Here is a 22,093-nt window from a genome sequence, read left to right as displayed (position 1 = left end):
TCATGAATCATCTACCCTGTATTATGTCAAGTTTTATGTAGCTGATGGTGGCCTGGTCTCTCTGCTGAAACCTGTGACCCAGTTAGCTAATGGAAAGAACTAAACTTTCCTCATTTCTGTTTTCAAGTAAGTCAGGTCAGTGTTACTACCAATAATACTCTCTTCTGTATTTTTTTAAACAGATTAATATCAGATATTTATCTTGGTATTCTTTGGAGACTGGAGTACAGTGCTGATTGCTTATACCATATGACATTAGCCATTCCACTGAAGTCAACAGGAGTATCCACACAAGGAAGGAACGTAGGTCTGAGATTTTGGTTCCTGTAACATTCTTCCTTAACCAAACTGAAATATTACTCTGTTATGCTCACTTGCAGCTGAAAGATGATTGTTTGTCTTTCAGATTCCATTCACATGACTGTTTTTTCATAACTGATACATGACAATTTATACTACATGCTCTCACAACTGTGTCATGTGAAAAGTGACAGTTAGAGAGCCAAATATCTGACACAAAAAGTATATGACTATCTCACACACATGTTCTTAGAAGTCCAAGTTGTTCATAGCTTTCACTGTGTTGATTTCTTTTCAGTAAATACAGCTGCAGGTCTTTGGCCTGTGACACATGTCAAGTAAGGAAAAGAAGCTGCTATATGGAAGTCAGTTTTCCAATGTAAATGGAGCAGATATGTAAATCAGAACAATTTTCATATGTATAAAGTCTATTTTTAAACTGCCAGATTACACAGGTGTATGTGCAGGGGGTAACTTGTACATGCAAGAACCCATTTAAGACAATTAAACAATTTGTGTGTGGAAAATAAAATATGCATATATAGCATGGCATTTTTTGCCTGGACACACTTTGCCAGAGTATGATGGAATGAATATTGATTGCCTCCTCTAAGCATACAAAAATGCATAACTGCCTGAAGTCACTGAAAAAGCAGCAGAGAGCAAAGAATTCCTGGGTTTTGTTGTCCTGTTTTTTTCTTGTTAGAATATTTTGTTAGATTCTGAGTATCTTGTTCTGCGAACTGCCTCACCTAAAGCCAATGCAATGTCAGGAAAGCTGAAATATTCTTTCTTCTGTTACTTTGCATGTGCTGGGGAAATTTTTAATAGCTAGAGTTTAGATTTGGAAGAATTAAACTATGCCATTTCCATCTGAATTAACATATAATACCATCTTTAATTCTCTTATTTATCACAGGAATATTTTGCTTGAAAGATACATTTCTGGGAATATGTTAATTGTTCCATGTCATAATATCACTTCTGAATGAAGTAAGTCTTTAAATGTTAGAGTTCAGAAGGACTGCTCTTAATCTTTGCTATAATAATAAATCCTGGATGCCAGACCTTTTCAAAGATCCAAATTGGAAAAGTGTTTTCTCTCACCAAAACGAGTGGAAACCCCACACATGTATATATGAAACAGGGAATTGTTACCCCAAATATATCTTGCAACTATAATTGGAACAGATTAATTTACTTCATGTAGCACTGAGGGAGATGAACAGTGTGCTGTATTCACAGGAAACTGAGAGTTCAGAATTCCTTACTTCTGCTGGTGCAGAATTGTTGGCAAAGTTTACACAAAGTTCAAGAAGTAATCCAAAACAAAACCTCAGATTTTCCCTGTCTGAAACTTACTCATATTGTCACAGCCTTTTGACATGAAATTTTGAATACTGAATTTTTATTGTTATTTTATTTTAAATATATATATTAATGCAATAGAATTTCTTCCAAGTGTCAAAGTGGAGTAAGTTATACGTGTGTGTGTTTATATATATATGTACCCCCACAAAAATTTAGAAGGCTGTCAATATAATTAGCTTATGCAAAGGTTGGTTTAGATGTATACTAGCAGGTACAGTTTGATACAGAGAGGCTCAGACTGAGAGGCTTTCTCCAGTCTTTGTAGGGAAGTTAGTTCATCAAGCTCTTGTACGACTCATCGGCTCCCACAGTTTTACCTGAGTTGTATTTCCCTTGCTTAACTCCCTGCTGCTTATACAGTCTCTGTCTCAGCAGTCTAACTTTGACCTGTCTGGCTGTGCTTATTTCCTTTCTTCTGCTTGGCAGTTCAACAAAGGTACTGTGCAAGCAATCCTCTTTCCAGCATATTGCCAGCTGGACAGAAGCTGATATGAACCTTCTAGGAAAGCTGAGATGTGGTGTGTTATCCAAATTCACCTGCAGTCAGCAATTTGAAGGTGTTATCTTTGAAAAGCAGAGGGGATTGAGTGAATGTGCTGTGAAGGAATTAATGGACTATCCACTTTAACACTCTGGAAGGACGAAGGCATGTTCTGCCAAAATCCAGTACAACATGTATGCTAACACAGCAGCATTTGGGTCAGCTGGACTTCCTATGGGGTAACTATGCAGAGTCTCTGTGTAGGTGTCTCTGAGCTATTCCCCCCATCAGCAAAGAGGTAGTCTAGAAACAAAATCTCCAGGAGCTGTGTTTTGACATATAGCTTCAGGGAGAAAGGAGTTCCAGAAACCCATTAGGAAACTGTCAGGGTTGCATGAGTTTCCTGTGGTGCAGAAACAGGTACTGCACTGATTGGTACTCAAGTACAAACATCCAACTTCTGTGGATGCAGAACAGAAATCTGCAATTCTTTCTTCATCACAGCTGCATGGGAGTCTGCTCAACTATAGAGAGCACGTTGGTTATCAGCTGGTTTGGTAAAACATAGAGTCAACCTCAGCTGCAGGCTCAAGAAACCATGAAAAAGATGAGCTTCATAAAATAGGTAATTTTGCAAGTTAGTATAGAAACCCCCAGTGAATGCTAACCAGGAGTGGCTATAGACTGGCTATAGGGCCATAAAAGAGTCTTTCCATCTGAGAAACAACTGTCAGCAGGTGATTTATAATGGTCTTCAGTGGGAAGAGATACTTGGGGTAGGACCTAAAATGCTTAATGCTGTCATTTAAAAGATGTTTTACTTGTACAGATCTCCTCTTAGCAAATGCATCTGTGTATTGCAGAGCACTGTCTTAAGCTGAAGGCTCAAGAATGAAAAATACCCTGCATCTTCTCATTCATTTGAACAAAGAAAGCTTAGACAGATAATTTTGAGGAAATACAGGCAACTTTGTGCATAAAACCTGAGGTGATGCAAAGCCTGCATTCCTTCACAAAAATGGTTTCACAAAGGATGAGAAATGCCTTAGATCCTTGGAAATCAAAATAACCAAGTGCTAGCCAGGTGCCAGACCTGTGTTTTACTGTGCCATCGGGAAGTCTTGATTGTTTTTTCCTGTGGAAAACTGACTACTGCCTCTTGTTCAAATCAGGGGCTACTCCTATTTCTTCATTTCTGTGGTGGCTCCTGATCTTCTCTGAGTGCCACTTTATGAGTTTGGACCTCCATTTCCATGTTTGTCAGCAACACCTATGACTATAATGTTATTTTCATGTTTCAGTGCAGTCAAGGCCCTTTAAAGCAGAGGGTTGCAAGTGTGAAAGAGGGATATGTTGTTCCCTAATGGCTTATTACCATTCCATTTGCAATTCAGATCACTTCTAAATTGACTGAAATTTTTAAACACATAGCAGGCAGTTTAAACTAATGATTGTCTGGAGGTTCACATCTGACATGAACTAAGCTTCTGTTCAAAACAAATCGCAAATAATTCCTCCCTTAGAGTCAAAATGTCACTTTTTTCACTGTACATTGTTGCCAGATTTTGTCAGTTACAGAAAAAAACCCAAACAAAAAACCACACCAAAACCCACAAAAAACCCCCCTGCTACCCGCTGTATGTTCTCAATTAGAAAGTGTAATGATGCTGTGGTTGTTCCCCCTTCTTATTTACAATAACATATAAGTGAGCCTGGCTCTCTGTACCCTGACGAAAAATTCTTTTCCTTCTCCTTCTGGCTCCCCAAAACCCCTCAGCTTGTGCTGAACACTATGGGGGCAAGGGTAGGCTTGAGTTGCTCAGCAAATCCCCATCAGGCCATGGGGCCACTGCAGCCTGCCTTACCCAGCCAGCTTCTCCCCACAGTTGCTGGGGTTAATTGCTAATCCCCTTCAAACCAGGGGTGTTGTTCTGCTTCCCCTCAGAATTTTGCTCAGGCCTATACGGTCCTAGAAGAAAGGCTGTCAAGGGTGGTTACGGTGTGTTGGATGGATGAAGAACACTGGAGAGATTCGGCATCACATGCCATGCTGAACATTGTGCTTTTCTGTGAACAGTGGCTGGGGCACAGCTCCAGAACCGCCTCCTCTTCTGGCCATGAAGTAAAATGGCCTTAATCCTTCAATGTCTCCATCTTTCAGCAACCTACCTTGTAATAGCTGCCAAAAGTAACAATTCAGAGCTTAGTTTCAACTCCATCAGGATTTTAAAGTCCATAGATTTGATAAGGGAAGCTCTTAAAAAAAAAATCTGGTGGGGTGGAAAGCTTATGTTTAATACATCAGGCTCTGAGGTGTTCAGCATGGGGTACCCAATACAAGGCAGACACATGTCTGTCAGACTGGATCTGGAGGAGAGACAAAGAAATGTCTGCAGGGCTGGAGCACCTCTTCTGCGAAAGGCTGAGAGCCTTGGGGTTGTTCAGCCTGGAGAATTGAAGGCTCCAAGGAGACCTTATTGTGACCTTTCAAGACTCAAGGAGGAGTCTTGTCCCATACTAAGAAGGGGCTGGTTTTAAGCTAAGAGTATATTAAAACTGGATAAAAGGAAGAAATTTTTTTACAGTTGAGGATGGTGAGATACTGGAACAGGTTGCCCAGAGAAGTTGTGGATGCCTCATCATCACAATCCTCTAAGGTCAGGCTGGTCAGGACTTTGAGCAACCTACCATAGTGAATGTCCCAGCCCACTGCATGGGGGTTGCACAAGATGTCCTTTAAAGGTCCCTTCCAACCAAAACCATTATATGATTGTATGAATCAGTGCATGCTTTGAAGGAAAGCATTTAGTATTTCTTGACCATCTTTTAAAAACATATTGTGGGTGTTCAAGGGTGCTCAAGGCACTGTCATTCTGCAGCTTTGCTCTGCTATTTCTCCCCCAGCAAAAATTATGCCACACCAGTATATATATTACCCTTATTTTAGGCCAAGACAGAATTCATAATTCCTTTGATAAAGAGGCTATACAAAGTATGTCATGCTTTGATACTAAGGTGATGTGTGTGGTTTTTTCTGAGTTGAATGCACAAGGAGGGTTGTGCAGGGGACAGAAAACATCCTTTACAGAACTATGCTACTATCTACCATTTACTATCTACCACTGTATTAGAAGCTTCAAGATTTCTTTGGTATGAGTGTCTTTATGCCTTATAGTCACTTAAACCTTACTTTCACTTAGATGGAATCTCAAGTGAAAATAAAAACAAATGGATATCCTAAACTTCTTGCAAACCATTTCTGGTGCTTTTGCTTTACATTTTTCATGGTGCCATCCTTCAAAAGCTAATCTATCATTAAATTCAGGCTGTGCATTGCACTGTCTTTCTTCACATGGCCCTTGAGAGAGCATGAAAGAATTTTCTAATACGATGAAGTATTTTCTAGTACAAGATGATAAAGAACAGAATCTTCTTTATTTTCTCACTTTGATGTTACAGGGACACAGAAGAACAGATTCCTTGCAAATAACACAAAAGCCACTTTAAAGAATTGCTGAGCAGCTTATTGCATTAGCTTTGACATGAAGATACCATGCAAATCAAAGTAATTCAAGTAACTTTTGAAATATTAAGTTATATTACATGTGCTGTAGGTCTAGGATGGTGGAACATCCAAAAGGTTCTGAGGCTTTAGTTAGGCTTGGATAATCATCAAAAGGCTTGCAAACTTTTTTTGAGCTATATGAACTATTTTTGTCCATGAAATCAGGCTGGAAATCTCCCAAGAATGGTTCCTGGGGAAGATTATTGTTATTTCAATCACCAGGCTAAAGAAAGGGCCTATTGTCATGTATGATTATTGGCCTAATCCTACAAACCATGCACAGTGCTTTCAAACATGAAGTCAGTAAAGTTAAGCACAATAATATCTATATATATTTCAGGAATTATTTCTACCTTAACAAAAGAGTGAAAAGAATGCCAGGGAGACAAGCTGTGTTCTGTACCACACTTTGCATACTTCTGATTCCTGCTTGTTTGAATGATAAGTAAACAGAGCAGAACCTTGCTGGGAAAGAGGGTTTTTTTTTTTGGTTCTGTGTTAGTGTACAGTAACAATGACTTGGTTGATGAGTGTGAGTCTAGTAATTGTGATAATACTGAAAAGAATTATAATTTTCTTTATTAGAATAGAATAGAATGGAGTGGAATAGAATAGAATAAACTAGGTTGGAAGAGTCCTTCAAGATCATCACATCCAATCCGTCATCCAACACCATCTAATCAACTAAACCATGGCACCAAGCACCCCATCCAGTCTCCTCCTAAACACCTCCAGTGATGGCAACTCTGCCACCTCCCCATGCAGCCCATTCCAATGGGCAATCACTCTCTCTGTGTAGAATTTCTTCCTAACCTCTAGCCTGAACCTCCCCCAGTGCAGCTTGAGACTGTGTCCTCTTGTTCTGGTGCTGGTTGCCCGGGAGAAGAGACCAACCCCCTCCTGGCTACAACCTCCCTTCAGGCATTTGTAGACAGCAATAAGGTCTCCTCTGAGCCTCCTCTTCTCCAGGCTAAACAACTCCAGGTCCCTCAGCCTCTCCTCATAGGGCTTGTGTTCCAAACCCCTCACCAACCTCTTTGCCCTTCTCTGGACACGTTCCAGCAAGTCAATATCTTTCCTAAACTGACGGCCCCAGAACTGGACACAGTACTCAAGGTGTGGACTAACCAGTGCAGTGGTACAGGGGCACAATGCCCTCCCTGCTCCTGCTGGCCACACTGTTCCTGATCCAGGCCAGGATGCCATTGGCCTTCTTGGCTGCCTGGGCACACTGCAGGCTCATATTCAGCCTACTGTCAACCAGTACCCCCAGGACCCTCTGCCTGGCTGCTCTCCAGCCACTCTGACCCCAGCCTGTAGTGCTGCATGGGGTTGTTGTTACTTGACACTGAAATCTGGAGGGAGTTAGTCATCTTGAAACTGAACAAAACCCTCCATCAGTAAAAGGAGGTATCTTGAGTTTTAGTTGTTTAGTGCACAGCCTAATTCCTTTCCATCAAGCACACATATATGTTGTGTATTTAGTATTCTGCAAACTGAAACATGGGATGTGGTACAAACGAGGTGCTTTTTATAGCTGCTTTGATATGCTACAGTGAGTGCTCTTAGCATTTTTGATGACTCACACTGTCATTTGTGTGAATTAATAAGGGATTTGAACTCTTCAGCGTAATGAACCCTATCATTTATTAAAAAGGGAAAAAAGTGTTCCCATAATTAATGTGGTGATGTTTGACAGGGAAAGGGATTTTTTGAGGAACTACTACTATTAAATATTGTCAGTAAATACTATTAATTTTTATGCTTGGCAAAGCACTTTCTGGTAGCAGACTGGATAAAATGCAAAGAAGAATTTGCTGAAATAATGTTCTTTAACAAATTTTGTCTTGTGCCTATGCCATAATTTTAAGAATGTTTGTGAAATAAAGGAATTCCCAGTAAAAGGTTCTGTCCAAGACACATGCCTAGAACTTCAAGTCAGACTCAGTGTCAATAGTAAATAGGAAATTAATATATTAATCAGTACTTTTTGAGCCAGAGTGTTTCTATGACCTTGAAAGTCTTTCTGTAGCCTCCTATCACTATCTTTGGTACCACTTGCACTGTGTGCATAGGAAGTGAAATAAGATGAAAAGATGATGTAAACTGGCCAATACTGATATAAAGGTTGTTTCTTAATGAAAGAATTTTAGAATTCCTTCATGAGGAAAGGGATAAAAACTGATTATATCCTATGGGTCTCTTTTGGATGCATAAATTAGAAGGCTGTATGCCATAACAATTTTAGCCTGAAGAGGAGGCGGCTCAGAGGAGACCTTATTACTCTCTACAACTACCTGAAGGCAGGTTGTAGACAGGCAGGGGCTGGTCTCTTCTCCCAGGCAACCAGCACCAGAACAAGAGGACACAGACTCAAGCTGCACCAGGGGAGGTTTAGACTGGATGTTAGGAGGAAATTTTACACCAGCTTTGTTGCCCTTCTCTGGACATGTTCCAGCAAGTCAACATCTTGATAGATGATCTTGATAGATAGACAGGGTCATATATGTTAAGAGCTTCATGGATCAGGAAACCCAGTAATTTCAGTGGGAATGTACATGTCCATGGTGTTATTCCCATCCATGATTGTAGTATTTGATTTCTATACTGTATGGATATATATAAAAGTATGATTACTGAGTTTTCATCTCTAACATAAGAAAACTAACATTAATTGTTTGGTTTATATGTTTCATTTACAATAAGCAGAATCAGCTTAAAATCAGAGAATGGCAGTTGTTCAGAAATAAAACTCAGATGACAGGTGTATCCTTTGTTATTAGAATTGCAGATTGCCTTTGAAATAATATTGTGAATGTAAACCATGTTGTACAGATAAGTTTCCAAGTTGAAGTATAGTATAAGTTAAGCTATAGCAGAGAGATCATCACATTACTAGTTAGGGTGGTCACAAATGACATATACTGTCAGTAAAATCTTCCTTTACTGTCTTTAAAATCACCCTCAAAATTATTTCTATTTGCTTCAGTGGTTGAATATTGTCCTAGAGTGCAGACAGAAGTCACAAATAGCAAGTAAGATTTTGATTCTCTATTGCTCTGTTGTATTTCATGATATGTGCTCTCAGTGATTAATTGCTTTGAACTTCATACTGTTTAGATTTGGTGTCACAAGGTCTCATCTTAAATTTAGTGCCATCTGCAGAAGTCTGAATATTGTTTTCAAAGGGATCAGAACTGAATCTGTATTCCAGCACATGGAACTTTCCTTTCCGTTCCCATCACTAAGGAATCTTAAATGAACAGAAGTAAAGAAGCAAGCAGAGATTTAAAACCTTCAGATTTGGGTATTGAAGAAATAGTTTAAAAGCTAGCCATTTTGAGTGCTGGAAGCCTGAAGTAGCAAGAAGTTAATTGAAAAAAAAACTTTTATTTTTTTCAGTTTCTTTCATTTTGGAAGAACATGCTTGTTCTAGACTCAGTTTTGTATAAAATAAGAGATTGACCATGTAACTATTATTATTGCATGAATGACAATACTTGCTCAGGTTTTATGAACACACACTAATTAACATAGTATTAGCGTGATAGAATCTTTTGTTTCTGTTAGCAACTGAAAAAAAGAGAGAGAGAGAGAGAGAGGGAGACTTGCCAGTTGGACTATATTGTGACTTGGACATTCAGAGCCTGAAGGCATTGTCCGTGCCAGGGCACTTGACAATGGAAGTGTAGCTTTGAATACGTTCATAGGGTTCGACTTCTTTCTGTCTCTGCGGCAGCTGAGATGACTTGGAATATTAACCAGATCACTTCTAAATACCACTTTAGCTAAACAGCTGCAAAACAGAGAGCTTTTCAGTTGTTGAGAATTCTCTTTTTTTTAAAATTTTTTTTTTTTTTGGTCTCTTCTATCTTTCTTTATGAAATTAAAAACTCGTAATTGTACTAAACCAGGCTATAATAAGCCAGTGCATGCAAGTTTGGAACAATTGTTTTAGCACTGTAATTTTAAAGCAGTTAATGAAAGTCATTGTTTTACATCTAGTCATGTAAGTGTAAAATTATGAATGTCTGCCCTATTAATCAAGTTCCTTTTGAATTCTAAAGAGATTCTGAGGTAGGAGTTTACTCAGCGAGACATAATCGTTTTTCCAGTTCAATACAGAGTAGTCTCATTATTCATGTTTTCTTTTGAATAAGAACTCACACTGTAATTCTAAGCACTTGTGATAATTACAAAGGATATTTTTTTTCTTTTTTTCTTTTTTTTTTTTTCCCCTTTAAAATGCTTTTCTTTCCTATTGGCATTATAACAGAAAATAGAATATTATGAGCAGATTAAATTCTAGTCTGGGCACTTGCATTTTGCCTGGCAAATTTTATCCATTTTCCTCCTTGACTGTGGTGGTGTGCAGCTGTGTGTTGTTAAACTGCTCTTGCATATGTCCCACATTTTGTGCATTTCAGAGCTTAAGAAAGATGTCTCTTATGACTGTGCAACAAGGAAATTGTTTGCTGCACACATTAGTTTATATATATTAAATGTGGACTTAGTATGTACTTATCCAGATAAAGCCTGAGGCAATCAATAATTGAAAACATGAAGAGGTTAAAAGGTCATTATATACACACACACACACATATAGATATATATAATTAGAAATGCAAGCATCATTACATCCTTATAGAGATGGTTAAAATGAGACCTTTCTAGCAGTTGGTATTATCTCATCTCTTATGCAAATACCTATTATGGCTGTGCTTATTGTGCTATGGTAATGAGAGGCTTAAGCCCTCAAACCAATCTTCTCTGGTGTTTCACTATTCCTCTAGGCTGGCTCAACTCTGGAGCAATGCAGCAGGCTTGTCTAGTGGGAAGCCAAATCCATGAGCACCTGGTTTGAATTCAAACTCCTTTTAGCTGTATGATGAATCACTATGGCTGGAAAAGACCTTTAAGACCATCAAGTCCAACAGTTATCTAACTCTACCAGGGCCACTACTACACCATATCCTTCAGCACTGCATCTAAACAACTTTTAAATACATCCACGGACAGTGACTCAACTACTTCCCTGAGCAGTCCTTGAAAATTGTTTTGATGTAGGAGTTTTTCTGATATCTAACCTAAATCTACCTGTAATGGGTTGGGGCATAACTTGAGACCATTTCCTCTTGTCCTATCAGTTGCAACTTATGAGAAAAGACCAAGATCCACTCTTCTACAACTGCTTCTTGGGTAGTTGTAGAGAGCAATAACATCTCCCGTCAGCCTCCTTTTCTTCAGACTAAATAATGCCAGCTCCCTCAGCCACTCCTCATAAGATTCATTCTCAGGATCCTTTGCTGCCTTTGTTGCCCTTCTCCAGGCATGCCCCAGCACCTTGATGCGTCTTATACTTACTACAAAGCCCAAACCTGGACACAGAACTTAAGGTGTGGCCTCACCAGCACCAAGTAGATCTTCAAAAGGGGAAAAAAAGGGAGACCCCAGAGACTGTAGGCCTGTCAGACTCACCTCTGTGCCCAGCAAGATCATGGAGCAGATCCTTCTGAAGGCTTCATGGAAAATGAAGAAGAGGTGATTGGTGGTAACCATCATGGCTTCACCAAAGGCAAATCATTCCTGATGAACTTGCTGGCTTTCTATGGTGGAGACACATCATCAGTGAATAAGGGAAGAGCAACTGATGCTATCTACCTGGACTTGTGTAACGCATTTGACACTGTCCCGCATGACATCCTGCTCACCAAAGTGGAAAGTATGAGGGATGGACCACTTGCTGGATAAGGAATTGGCTGGATGGCCACACTCAGAAAGTTGTGGTCAATAGCTGAATGTCCAAATGGAAACCAGTGACAGGTGGTGTCCCTCAGGGATTGATATTGGGACAAGTGCTGTTTAACCTCTTTACCAGTGGGATTGAGTGCATCCTCTGCAAGTCTGCAGACAGCATCAAACTGTGTGGTCCAGCTGACATGCTGGAGGGAAAGGATGCCATCCAGAGGGATTTGGACAGGTTTGAGTGGGTCTAAGAGTGGGTCTAAGACAACCTCATGAAGTTCATCAAGGTCAAGTGCAAGGTCCTGCAGCTGGGTTGGGGAAATCCTGAGCACAAATATAGACTGGGTTAGGAGTGTCTTGAGAGCAATCTTGAGGAGAAGGACTTGGGAGTGTCAGCTGGCAAAAATGCTCAACCTGATCTAGCAGTGTGCACTTGCACCCCATACAAAGAAGTGTGACCAGCAGGACAAATGAGGTGATTCTCCCCTTTTACTCTGCCCTTGTGAGATCCCACCTGGAGTACTTCATCCAGTTGTGGTGCCTGCAGCATAAGAGGAATATTGAACTACTGGAGAGGGTACGGAGGAGGGCCGCAAAGATAATCAGAGGGCTGGAGCTCCTTTCCTATTCAAACAGGCTGCAAGCGTTAGGGCTGTGCAGTCTGGGGGAAAGAAGGCTTCAGGTACACCTTGTAGCAGCCTTCCAGTACCTGAAAAGGGCCTACGAGAAAGCTCTGAAGAGATTTTGTACATGGGCTTTTAGTGATAGGATGAGAGTGAATAAACTGAAAATTGAGGAGGGTAGATTTAGGCTGGATATATCATTTATAATGAGTGTGGTGAAACACTGTAATGGGTTGCCCAGACATGTTGGGGATGCTCCCTCCCTGGATGTAGTCAAGGCTACATTGGATGAGGCCTTGAGAAACCTGGTTTAGTGGAAGGTGTCCCCACCCATGCCAGAGGGTGTGTGGTGTGTATTTGAGGTCCCTTCCAATCCAAACCATTGTATGAATCTATGAATCTAATGCATTTTATAGCCTGAAAGTTTTTTGAGCAAGTGCAACCACCACATTACTTGTGAGGAATGTGAAGGACAAGTTGATATGACATATATGCTTAGCATTTCCTACTGAGACCTACCGAAGTCTATTGGTTCCTTTGACCTCAGATAGTCACCTCAAACACAATTAACCATCCTTTGGAAACACCTCTTCACCAACTAGTGAGTAGATGGGTACCTGTGAATCTCTGTCCTTAAAATTCTAGATGTGACTTCTTTCTCCATGGACTGAAAGGGGAGTCAATGGCTGTGTTAGCCTGAATGGACTTCTTAACTTTCTTTCCCATACTCAGTTTGTGTACAGAGTAAAAGCATCAATCCAAGCAGATTGGATTTGAGACCAAAGTAGTGTGGTGCAATACTTTTTGATATTCCTCCTTTTTCTCCCCCTCCTCTTTTAAGTGAGGAAGGGTATAGAGCAATAGAATTAAGATACCCTGTCATCAGTAACTGGAGGCTGAGTTCTTAAAATGAGAAGCTACTGCTGAAGGTATAGCAGCTATTTTTTGTTCACTGACATCACTCAGTGTTATGCACTTTTTTGATGTAATAACATTTTTATTTGTATCTGCATGATCTGGTTATCACTGAAATGCTTCTAGGTGAGGAAACTAGACAGAAAAGAGACCTCTTGTCATACAAGTAGTTTACAACATGTTAAAACTCCCAAGATAAATGCTGCAAATAGCTGCAGCCAAAAGTCACGCAAACGTGCCTGAAAGTTGCTGATGATCCTGATGCTGTGCAGTGTGGCTTTTCATAGAGTTTCCAATTAAAAGTAGCAAAGCAACACAAACACCACGATGAATTGTTTCAGTGATTCGGCCCACGGGTACTTAGCAATTGCTGTCATGGATTAGGCGGCACTTCAGAAGCTTGAGATAGTTGTCAATTTTGTGGGAATCTCGGCGGAGGCAGTGCAGCAGGTTATAAAAGGCAAAGAGTCTGGAGTCCTCATCAGCGAGCTGCAGGGATGGGAGGCCTTCCCACTGAGAATAAACTTCATTTCCGATCTCACCAGAGTGAACCTAAAGGCAGAAAATGGTACACTGGCAAGTGATAGTGAAAATGACTGGATAAAGAGCAGAGAATGTAAACTCTGGCCTTGAGGAAATGATAGTTTCTGAAGTACCGTTTGTAGAGTGTTTCCTATTCTGGTTCCCACTCTTCTGTATAATGCCTCATATCTTCATGTGGATTTTGAATGAATCTGTCAAATTATATTTCAGATTATTTCGCTAAAATATGTAAAAAGCTTAACTGTGTTAATAGTGTTTGAAGAGAACTAGAGGGTTAACCACTGTCCAATGGAATCTGACTTTGCAAAGAGATCAAACCTGCCTTTGTGCATGGACTTATTGGTGACATTTCTTTTTGGTTCCCTTCACCTTGAAGGCATTGTTAGCACTCATTCCTTGAAACTCTTTGGGTGTATCTCCAGCTGTGTCTCAGCCCAGCTCTTAGGTTCTGATACAGGCAGCTTCAAGAATGTGCTACCAGACAAATCTCTCAACAGTACCTTTTCAGATGTACTTTACCTCAGATTCCATTAAAAAAAAAAAAAAAGTTAAAATGCTGAGTGATACAGTGACCTCTAATGTTACAGTGCCATGTGCAGGAACTCATGCAGTGAGTGACTGTCTGAGATGAAGATTGGTTTAGGTCTCATGTTTGAAAGAGTCAGTCATTAATTTTCTCATGTCCCAGAAATCTACCTTTCATAGCAGGAAGGCAGTCTGTGCCTATTGGTGCTTGTGCACCTTTCTGTATTTCCCACCAGCTGTACTTTGTAAAAGCACATAGGTAACTATCTACAGAACCTGTATCACTCAGCTTAAGCACAGGCTAAAAAGAGGTAGATCTACTATCACCCAAATGATATTTGCCAGTCTTGCCTTCAATCTCCTGTAAATAACATGAATGAGAAGTTGGTTACAGGGTGACTATAGCAGCACCTGACTTCTACCATTATCTTGGAACCTTGCCTGCACCCTTTTACATGTGGCCATGGGGCAGAAATGTATTTGATTACACTGATAAATGAGTTTGTGGCCTGGATAGGCTAAGGTTTCTAAGTAAAGGAACACTGAAGTGAGAGACTATGAGTGATACAGGGGAAAATGGTGGATGTAGTGATGATGTCACTCTTAATGCTGTTCAACTGTTCAGAGCCTAAGCAAAAGCCAGTAAATTCTGAACCTCTTCTTAGCATCTAGCTTACTGACAGACTTACAGGGACTAGCAGAGGCCTCTTTAAAAATAAACAAGCTAGATCTGATTTTATTCAGGAAAGCTTTCAAACAATTACTGATAACAAAGAATTCTCAAGTATGGCTTTTGTCAGGCAATGGCTTTCTCCCTTACAAGTGTAGGGAGAACCAAGTCAGAGCCAGAGTTCAGGGGAATCAGTATGGCATGGAAAAACAGAAACAAGAGACATCGTGAGTACTTTAATGTATGCCACATCTTTGCAATAGCCCAGACTTCCAGAAGAGCTTTAAACACAGCATCTATTTCTGAAAACTGTACACAATACCTCTCTGTATACAGATGTTTATAAATATGCTAAAACGTACATATACATATGTGCATGTGAAGAAACACAGGCACAGCCCTTGAAAATCAGGATTGCAAATTCAAAATACTCAAATATAGAATGACAATTACCAGTCCTGATGGTTACACCTTCTCTTGAAGCAGGACTGGGAGTACCCTGGATTATGCTCTGTCAGTTACAGTACATTGTTGCATTAGAAATGGTAAGACAGTGGAACAAAATCTATCTTGATTCAACTCCCCCTTTTTTTTCCTTCACAGAATCACTGAATCACCAAGGCTGGAAGAGACCTCAAAGATCATCAAGTCCAACCGGTCACCACAGACCTCATGACTAAACCATGGCGCCAAGCACCCCATCCAGTCACTTCTTGAACACCTCCAGGGATGGTGACCCCACCACCTGCCTGGGCAGCCCATTCCAATGGCTAATGACTCTCTCAGTGAAGAACTTTCTCCTCACCTCCAGCCTAAGCTTCCCCTGGTGCAGCTTGAGAGTGTGTCCCCTTGTTCTGGTGCTGGTTGCCTGGGAGAAGAGACCAACCCCCTCCTGGCTACAACCACCCTTCAGGTAGCTGTAGAGAGCAAGAAGGCAGCAACAAGGTCTCTCCCAAGCCTGCTCTTCTCCAGGCTAAACAGGCCTCTCCTCACAGGGCTTGTGCTCGAGGCCTCTTCCCAGCCTCATTGCCCTTCTCTGGACACGTTCAAGTGTCTCAATGTCCTTCTTAAACTGAGGGGCCCAGAACTGGATACAGTACTCAAGGTGTGGTCTAACCAGTGCTGAGTGCAGGGGCACAATGACCTCCCTGCTCCTGCTGGCCACACTATTCTTGATGCATGCCAGGATACCATTGGCCTTCTTGGCTGCCAGGGCACACTACCGGCTCATGTTCAGCCAGCTGTCAATCAGCACCCTCAGGTGCTGGCAGCTCTGTTGTTTCCTCTCATACTCCAGATAGGGAGCACCTATAAGTGTATGTGTTCACTTCCTCCCATTCACAGGCCAGAAAGATGGTTGTGAAGGACATAAGACATACCCGTCCAACTATTTTTTCCATTCCTTCTAGAAGCCGCTTGTTTTGTTCTTCAATCTCTACAGCTTTCCAGAGGATGGTGTCTGGAGCTTCTTTGATTCTTTGTACTTCAGAAACCAGATGGACCAGGGGATCATTCCAGGAGCGCAGCACTCCCAGCACTAAATTCAGCAGGTCTTCATGCTGCCCACCCACATTAATAAAAGACAGTTAAAATAAGAAGGATAAATGCTAGCAGCATTAGGAGGCATTTAGAGAGATGTCCTCAGACATAGTGATTTGGGAAATTATTCCAGGACCTATCCCTGAATGTGCTCTATAGTCCTCTTTTAGATCACTGTTGTGGGTTTAAAGACTGGATGTCTTTACCATAGAGAAGTCCTCCAGATGGACCAGATAGCCTGGTGGGTGGACACCGGAAAAGTGCAATTTTTGTTATTTCACTCCCATAATCCTGTGTCTATTCATAAGTAGAAATGGCATAATTATTTGTTCTTCCTTTCCTCTCTCTGCTCTCTTCTCAGAGCTCTGAGCTCTTATCTCTCTGCTATTTTCTTGGGGGAACTGAGGCCTTCAATCTTGAGCAGCTGGACTAATTTTTGATGTGTAGTTCGGGTCTGGTTGGATGGGTGGATGGGGCAGGGAGGTACTGGGGGGGGCTTTGAGGCCAGGGGTTTTGGCCTCATTGCAGGGGGGAGGTTTTGCAAGGTTCTGGACTAGTGAGGTTTGGTAAAGCTCAGGTTGGAAAGAGATGGGCTGAGGCTGAATATGAACTTGTGTATTTTGTATGGTTTTGTATTGTTCTATATAGCTGTGAATAGTACTTCCATTTAAAGGCCAAATTCTTTCCAATCATGTTTGGAGCATTTTATCTTTTACTCCTCTGGGAAGGGGTAAAAAAGCTTCTGACCACTCTGAAACCAAGACAATCACTTCTGTTCAATTGCATTTTATAAGTTTGTTATTGGTGGCACCATATTAGTACAAACATCTGTAGTATTGTAGTGGAAAAAATCAGTAAGCTCTCTCCATGTTAAAAACTAACAAGCAGAACTGTGTTTCATCTCTGGGGAAAAAACCAAAACCAAAACCCAAACGCTATAAAACAGAACTCCTTATCTGATTTTCAAGGAACATTTTAAAAAACTTTTTTTTTTTTAAAGGTATAGTGGAAGGTGAGCAGTATGGCAAAGCAGTAAATAACTTCTACTGCCTCTGCATAAGAATACATAGAATACATAGAATAAACCAGGTTGGAAGAGACCTTCAAGGTCATCGCGTCTAACCCATCAACCAATCCAACACCACCCACACAACTAACCCACGGCACCAAGCACCCCATCAAGCCTTCTCCTGAAAACCTCCAGTGATGGCAACTCCACCACCTCCCCAGGCAGCCCATTCCAATGAGCAATCACTCTTTCTGTATAGAACTTTTTCCTAACATCCAGCCTGAACCTCCCCTGGCGCAGCCTGAGACTGTGTCCTCTTGTTCTGGTACTGGCCGCCTGGGAGAAGAGACCAACATCTTATCTCTGGCCTCCTCTTTGAACTATAGTTCCTCCAGCTCTCTGATTTTAAACTTTGTCCTTATTTGTAGGGAATAGAAACTCATAAGGGTTATAGTTATGGCAGTATTCAACCATTTCTTCTTTACTAGATGCATTGCCTCCGAATACTACCAGACTTGTTATGTACCCAAAGCTGTGAATGCTATTGCCCCCAACAGAGTTTCTGAATGACATACCAAGAAGATCTCTATACTGGGATTGCAAGGATATCACCAACATGAAAGTGATGAAAAATTCTCCTTGTCAACCCTCCTTTCATACAGCTGTGCTTATTTGCTCTCCAGAGTATTTTCAAGTTGTATCTGTGAGCATAGGCTGAGCAAGACTATCTACATCTACCCTTAGGTTTATAATTATTACATTGACGTATGTTTCTCTTTGTTTTGTGAACACTTTTGCCTACTGGCAACAACAAAAATACCCGTTTAGCATTTTCTTTTAAACTCAGTGTTTTCAGTTACTGGAAAATTCTGCCTACACAGCAAATGTCTTTTTTTCCCATGTTTGTTAATATAATAATTTTCTGTAAGATTTTTAAAGCTAATTCTCCAAGGTGGAGTGTTCTCAGTACTGTACAAGCATGGTAACTGACATTACTCCACAAGGTTGTATTGTAATTGGAAATAAGATGCAATGACTAAGTGCAACATACAGGAAAAGGAAGGGAAGATGAAAGTTACTGGTACTTGCATATTCTGTACAGTCTGCAAATACTGAATCTACCTTTCTTGGATTTTTCTTTGTGCTTTCCTCTTCTTAGTTTTTTTATTTTGATTGAGCTGATTTCTCTCTCCCTGTGCTGCCTATCTATTCCTTAACCCTCCATCTTCCCCACCTCCCCTTGCTCTATCTCACACCGAATGACATTAGAAGTGGGACTTACAGGGATCTGCTGAGCTTGTTCCTTATCTTCAGGAGTGGTTAAAGAAGAAGTGTGGCAGCCATTAACAGCTTTCGTAATAAAACCCCGGCCCTGAGCATAGCGTTCATCCTGCAGATCAGCAAGGGCAGGTATTATTGAAACAGATAAGTAAGAAGAGCTTCAGTTCAAATACTATATATAAATTGTTGTTCCAATGCTTTTATCACTGCTTTTATGCTGTAAAAGTCAGAAGTTTATGGCAAGCCTTTAGAGTGAAACTGGCATCCAGCAAACTCAGATTTGTCCCACAGATAAAGAATGATGTGAAAATAGTATCTTTTAGCAGATCTTAGCAATGGAGAGAGCTGTCCATGGATTTAGTCACCACTGGGAGTACCACTGTGCAGCAGTCATATTTGTTTACTTATTGAAGGATTTAATATACTAACATATGCTTGTGCTTAAAAAAAAAAAAGTATTAAATTGCAATTTTGTATTTTCTTACTCTCAGGAAAAGGCAGAGTACTTACAAATTCATTGAATATTTCTGAAGAGAGGAAGTGGATGTAGTGTGAAAGTTTAACGGCTCGGTCAAAAAGTTCCCCAAGGGAAACCTGGCAATTGACAGATCCACTGGGGCAGATGGGTAAGGAGGTCACTCCTTCCTTTGTTAGGAGCATGTTGGACACCAGAAGGACCACCACCACGAAGCCTGTTCAGGTTTAAAAGATAGAAAAATGGAATCACACTGACTGGTATGTGCATTTAGAAGTAGACTAGAATTAGAATAGAATAGAATAGAATAGAATAGAATAGAATAGAATAGAATAGAATAGAATAGAATAGAATAGAATAGAATAGAAAAGAATAGACCAGGTTGGAAGAGACCTTTGAGATAATCAAGTCCAACCTGTCATCCAACACTATCTAATCAACTATACCATGGCACCAAGCACCCCATGAAGTCTCTTCCTAAACACTTCCAGTGATGGTGACTCCACCACCTCCCTGGGCAGCCCAGTCCAATGGCCAATCACTCTTTCTGTGAAGAACATCTTCCTAACATCCAGCCTAAACCTGCCCTGGTGCAGCCTGAGACTGTGTCCTCTTGTTCTGGTGCTGGTTGCCTGGGAGAAGAGACCAACCCCCTCCTGGCTACAACCTCCCTTCAGGTAGTTGTAGACAGCAATAATGTCTCCCCGAGCCTCCTCTTCTCCAGGTAGCTTTCAGGGCTAGATGCTGGGTGATTTTGGCTCAGGGTCCAGGCACTGGCTATTGAAAAATCAGGGGAGAAGGGAAACATGGTAATTCTGTTATCCTTTCTCCCTTCTGTCATGTCATCATGACTGCATAGTAGAGCCAGCTATGCAGTTTGAGGAGACGAAGTAACCTGGTTTGCAGTGTACACCATATTCCAAAGTCTCTCACTGTTGAGCCAGACTTTATTACATAATGCTAAATGGAAGAAAAAAAAAATCAAACTTCTTCAGATTATAAATATATTTAGATAATTATATTTGTACAGTTATATAAGTTTGGAAGATAGATTGTTTGGGGTGGTTTTTCGGTTGTTTGCTTGGTCATTTTCTTTATTCTCCTTCTCTTCCCACAGGTCCTTTTCTTATTTGCAAACATTTGGAGTTTAAACTAATTTTGTGGGAGGGTGGTTAGGTCACTCTCTTAAGGTTTTGATTGTCCTGGGAGTTCCTTCAGAAGATTTCCAGCAGCTGTGCTGCTTTGCTGTTTAGAGTTTAACCCCAAATTGCCAACTGCTAAGAAATCAGAGAGGACTTTTGTCTTTTCTCCTAAGCTTTGGAAATTTATAGGGAGGACTTCTCATTATCTAACACATAAAACCTAATGTGTTTAAAAATTATTATATTAACTTAGTATAGCCAAATTTTCTATTCAGTGAAATAAAATGACCAGAGGGAAAAGTTATTGAAATTTAAAAAGGAAATATTTAGTAAATGAGTGTGATTTTTCAAACAACACTGTTCTGTTCTGTTTTGTGAGAGTTCTAGTTCTGGAAGCTGGTCTGCTACCTGTAGTGGTTCACTGGACTTATTTTAAATGTTAAATTAAAATGTTCTCCAGAAATCAGCAGAACTGTCCCTATTGTTATCATGGGATAAGTTCCTCCTAGGAACTTCTAAAGCCAAGAAAAGTGCATTTACACAATGTTGAAGTAAGCCCTCCACCCACCTCCTCCATGGACTAAGTACATGCTGCAGTTAGGAAAGTACTCTGGGGAATAATTTTATGAATAAAAAAAACTTGAGACTTGTTGGCTTGCAAAGTTGAAGGTGACTGTGAAAAGTTTCACTACAAGATTACAGTATCACTTCTCGAGTTGTGGGGAATGACTTTTAGTCATCGCCTTCTCAGTGGTATAGCAAAGCGGTCTGCATCCAGTGCTTCATGTGCAGGTGTCGCATCATTCGAGCTAATTTTCTGTGACACTTCCCAGTGCAAAGGTCTTACTAGACAGAAGACTGAACCAAAAGGAGACTAAGCTTCTTTCTAATTTCAAATTTTGAACACCTAATATTTGAGGTGAAGGTAAATTTCACCATTACTGGAAGACTGGGTGGCTGTAAGACCTCATTTTCTAGAGCTGATACATTTCAGTCACTTCCTAATTCAATCTAAATTTAAAGAAATATAAAAGTTATCAGTAAGCGAATGGCAAAAGCCTTACCTTTCAGCGAAGCCCCCTTGTTGATCATGGTAGGCATCCTATATGATGCGTTGCTCTACCAGAAAGAAGCCTCAGTACTTGCGCTTATTCTCTTCACATGCCCCTTTTATATACAGTCTGAGGTCCATTTTGCATACATTCAACAGGTTGAGGGGTTTACCTCGATAATTACAAACATCAAATTGCCTTTCTTCCACATTCATATTCAGTATTTTTTGTTTCATATTTTTAACTGTGAGAGGGAATTTCATTAACAAATTCAGCTGTGAGATCCCAGGTATGGTTGGATGAAGAGTGCCAAAATGTTGCCCCAAATGAGGTGCAAATGCCATTGATCCTAGAAAGCTTCAGTTGTTAATGACAAGACAGTTATTCTCAATGTTTTTAGCTTGCTCTTCCCCTTCCTCATAACTGTCTTCTTATCCTTCCTTTTTACTTCAGCCCTTCAAGCCCGCCCATGTTAAAATTATGGCTATTTATTAGAAGCAAACAATATTTTACAATATCCACATGAGAGAAACTGCACTGAAATTTATCCAGAAAAAAGGGAATGCAGGCTAATGGAAATGCAGGTTACCATCTGTAAAATTATAGATATGACATTCTGAGTGTATGGCTCCATACAGCAAAATGATGATATAACTGATCCTCAGACTGAGAGGAGTTTGGAAAAATGAGGGCAGTTCTTATGTTAAAAAAATAATTGGCAGCAATTAAAGAGAAAGAAATTGTCTGCTTACTGTTCAATCACAAAAGTTTCATGAATAAATTAGCATTTTTGAAAAAAAATAAACCTCTCTACAAAAGCATGAGATTGTTTTCTCTGCTTGAAAACTCTCTGCGTA

General features: G+C 40.4%; 1 protein-coding gene across 1 annotated transcript; it reads right to left on the bottom strand.

Moving 5' to 3' along the window:
* Window positions 1–13,360: 13,360 nt before the first annotated feature.
* On the bottom strand, window positions 13,361–21,276 carry PRL (prolactin). The gene is made up of 5 exons (XM_009906553.2): window positions 21,249–21,276; window positions 19,078–19,259; window positions 18,569–18,676; window positions 16,118–16,297; window positions 13,361–13,552 (listed from the first exon to the last, which is right to left on the bottom strand). The coding sequence occupies exons 1-5, from the start codon at window positions 21,274–21,276 to the stop codon at window positions 13,361–13,363; spliced, it is 690 nt and encodes a 229-aa protein (XP_009904855.2).
* Between the last annotated feature and the right edge of the window lie 817 nt (window positions 21,277–22,093).

Source organism: Dryobates pubescens, chromosome 9 (genome assembly GCF_014839835.1).
Source record: "Dryobates pubescens isolate bDryPub1 chromosome 9, bDryPub1.pri, whole genome shotgun sequence".
In the NCBI taxonomy this organism is placed as follows: Eukaryota; Metazoa; Chordata; class Aves; order Piciformes; family Picidae; genus Dryobates; species Dryobates pubescens.
This window is presented reverse-complemented; position numbering and strand designations above follow the sequence as displayed.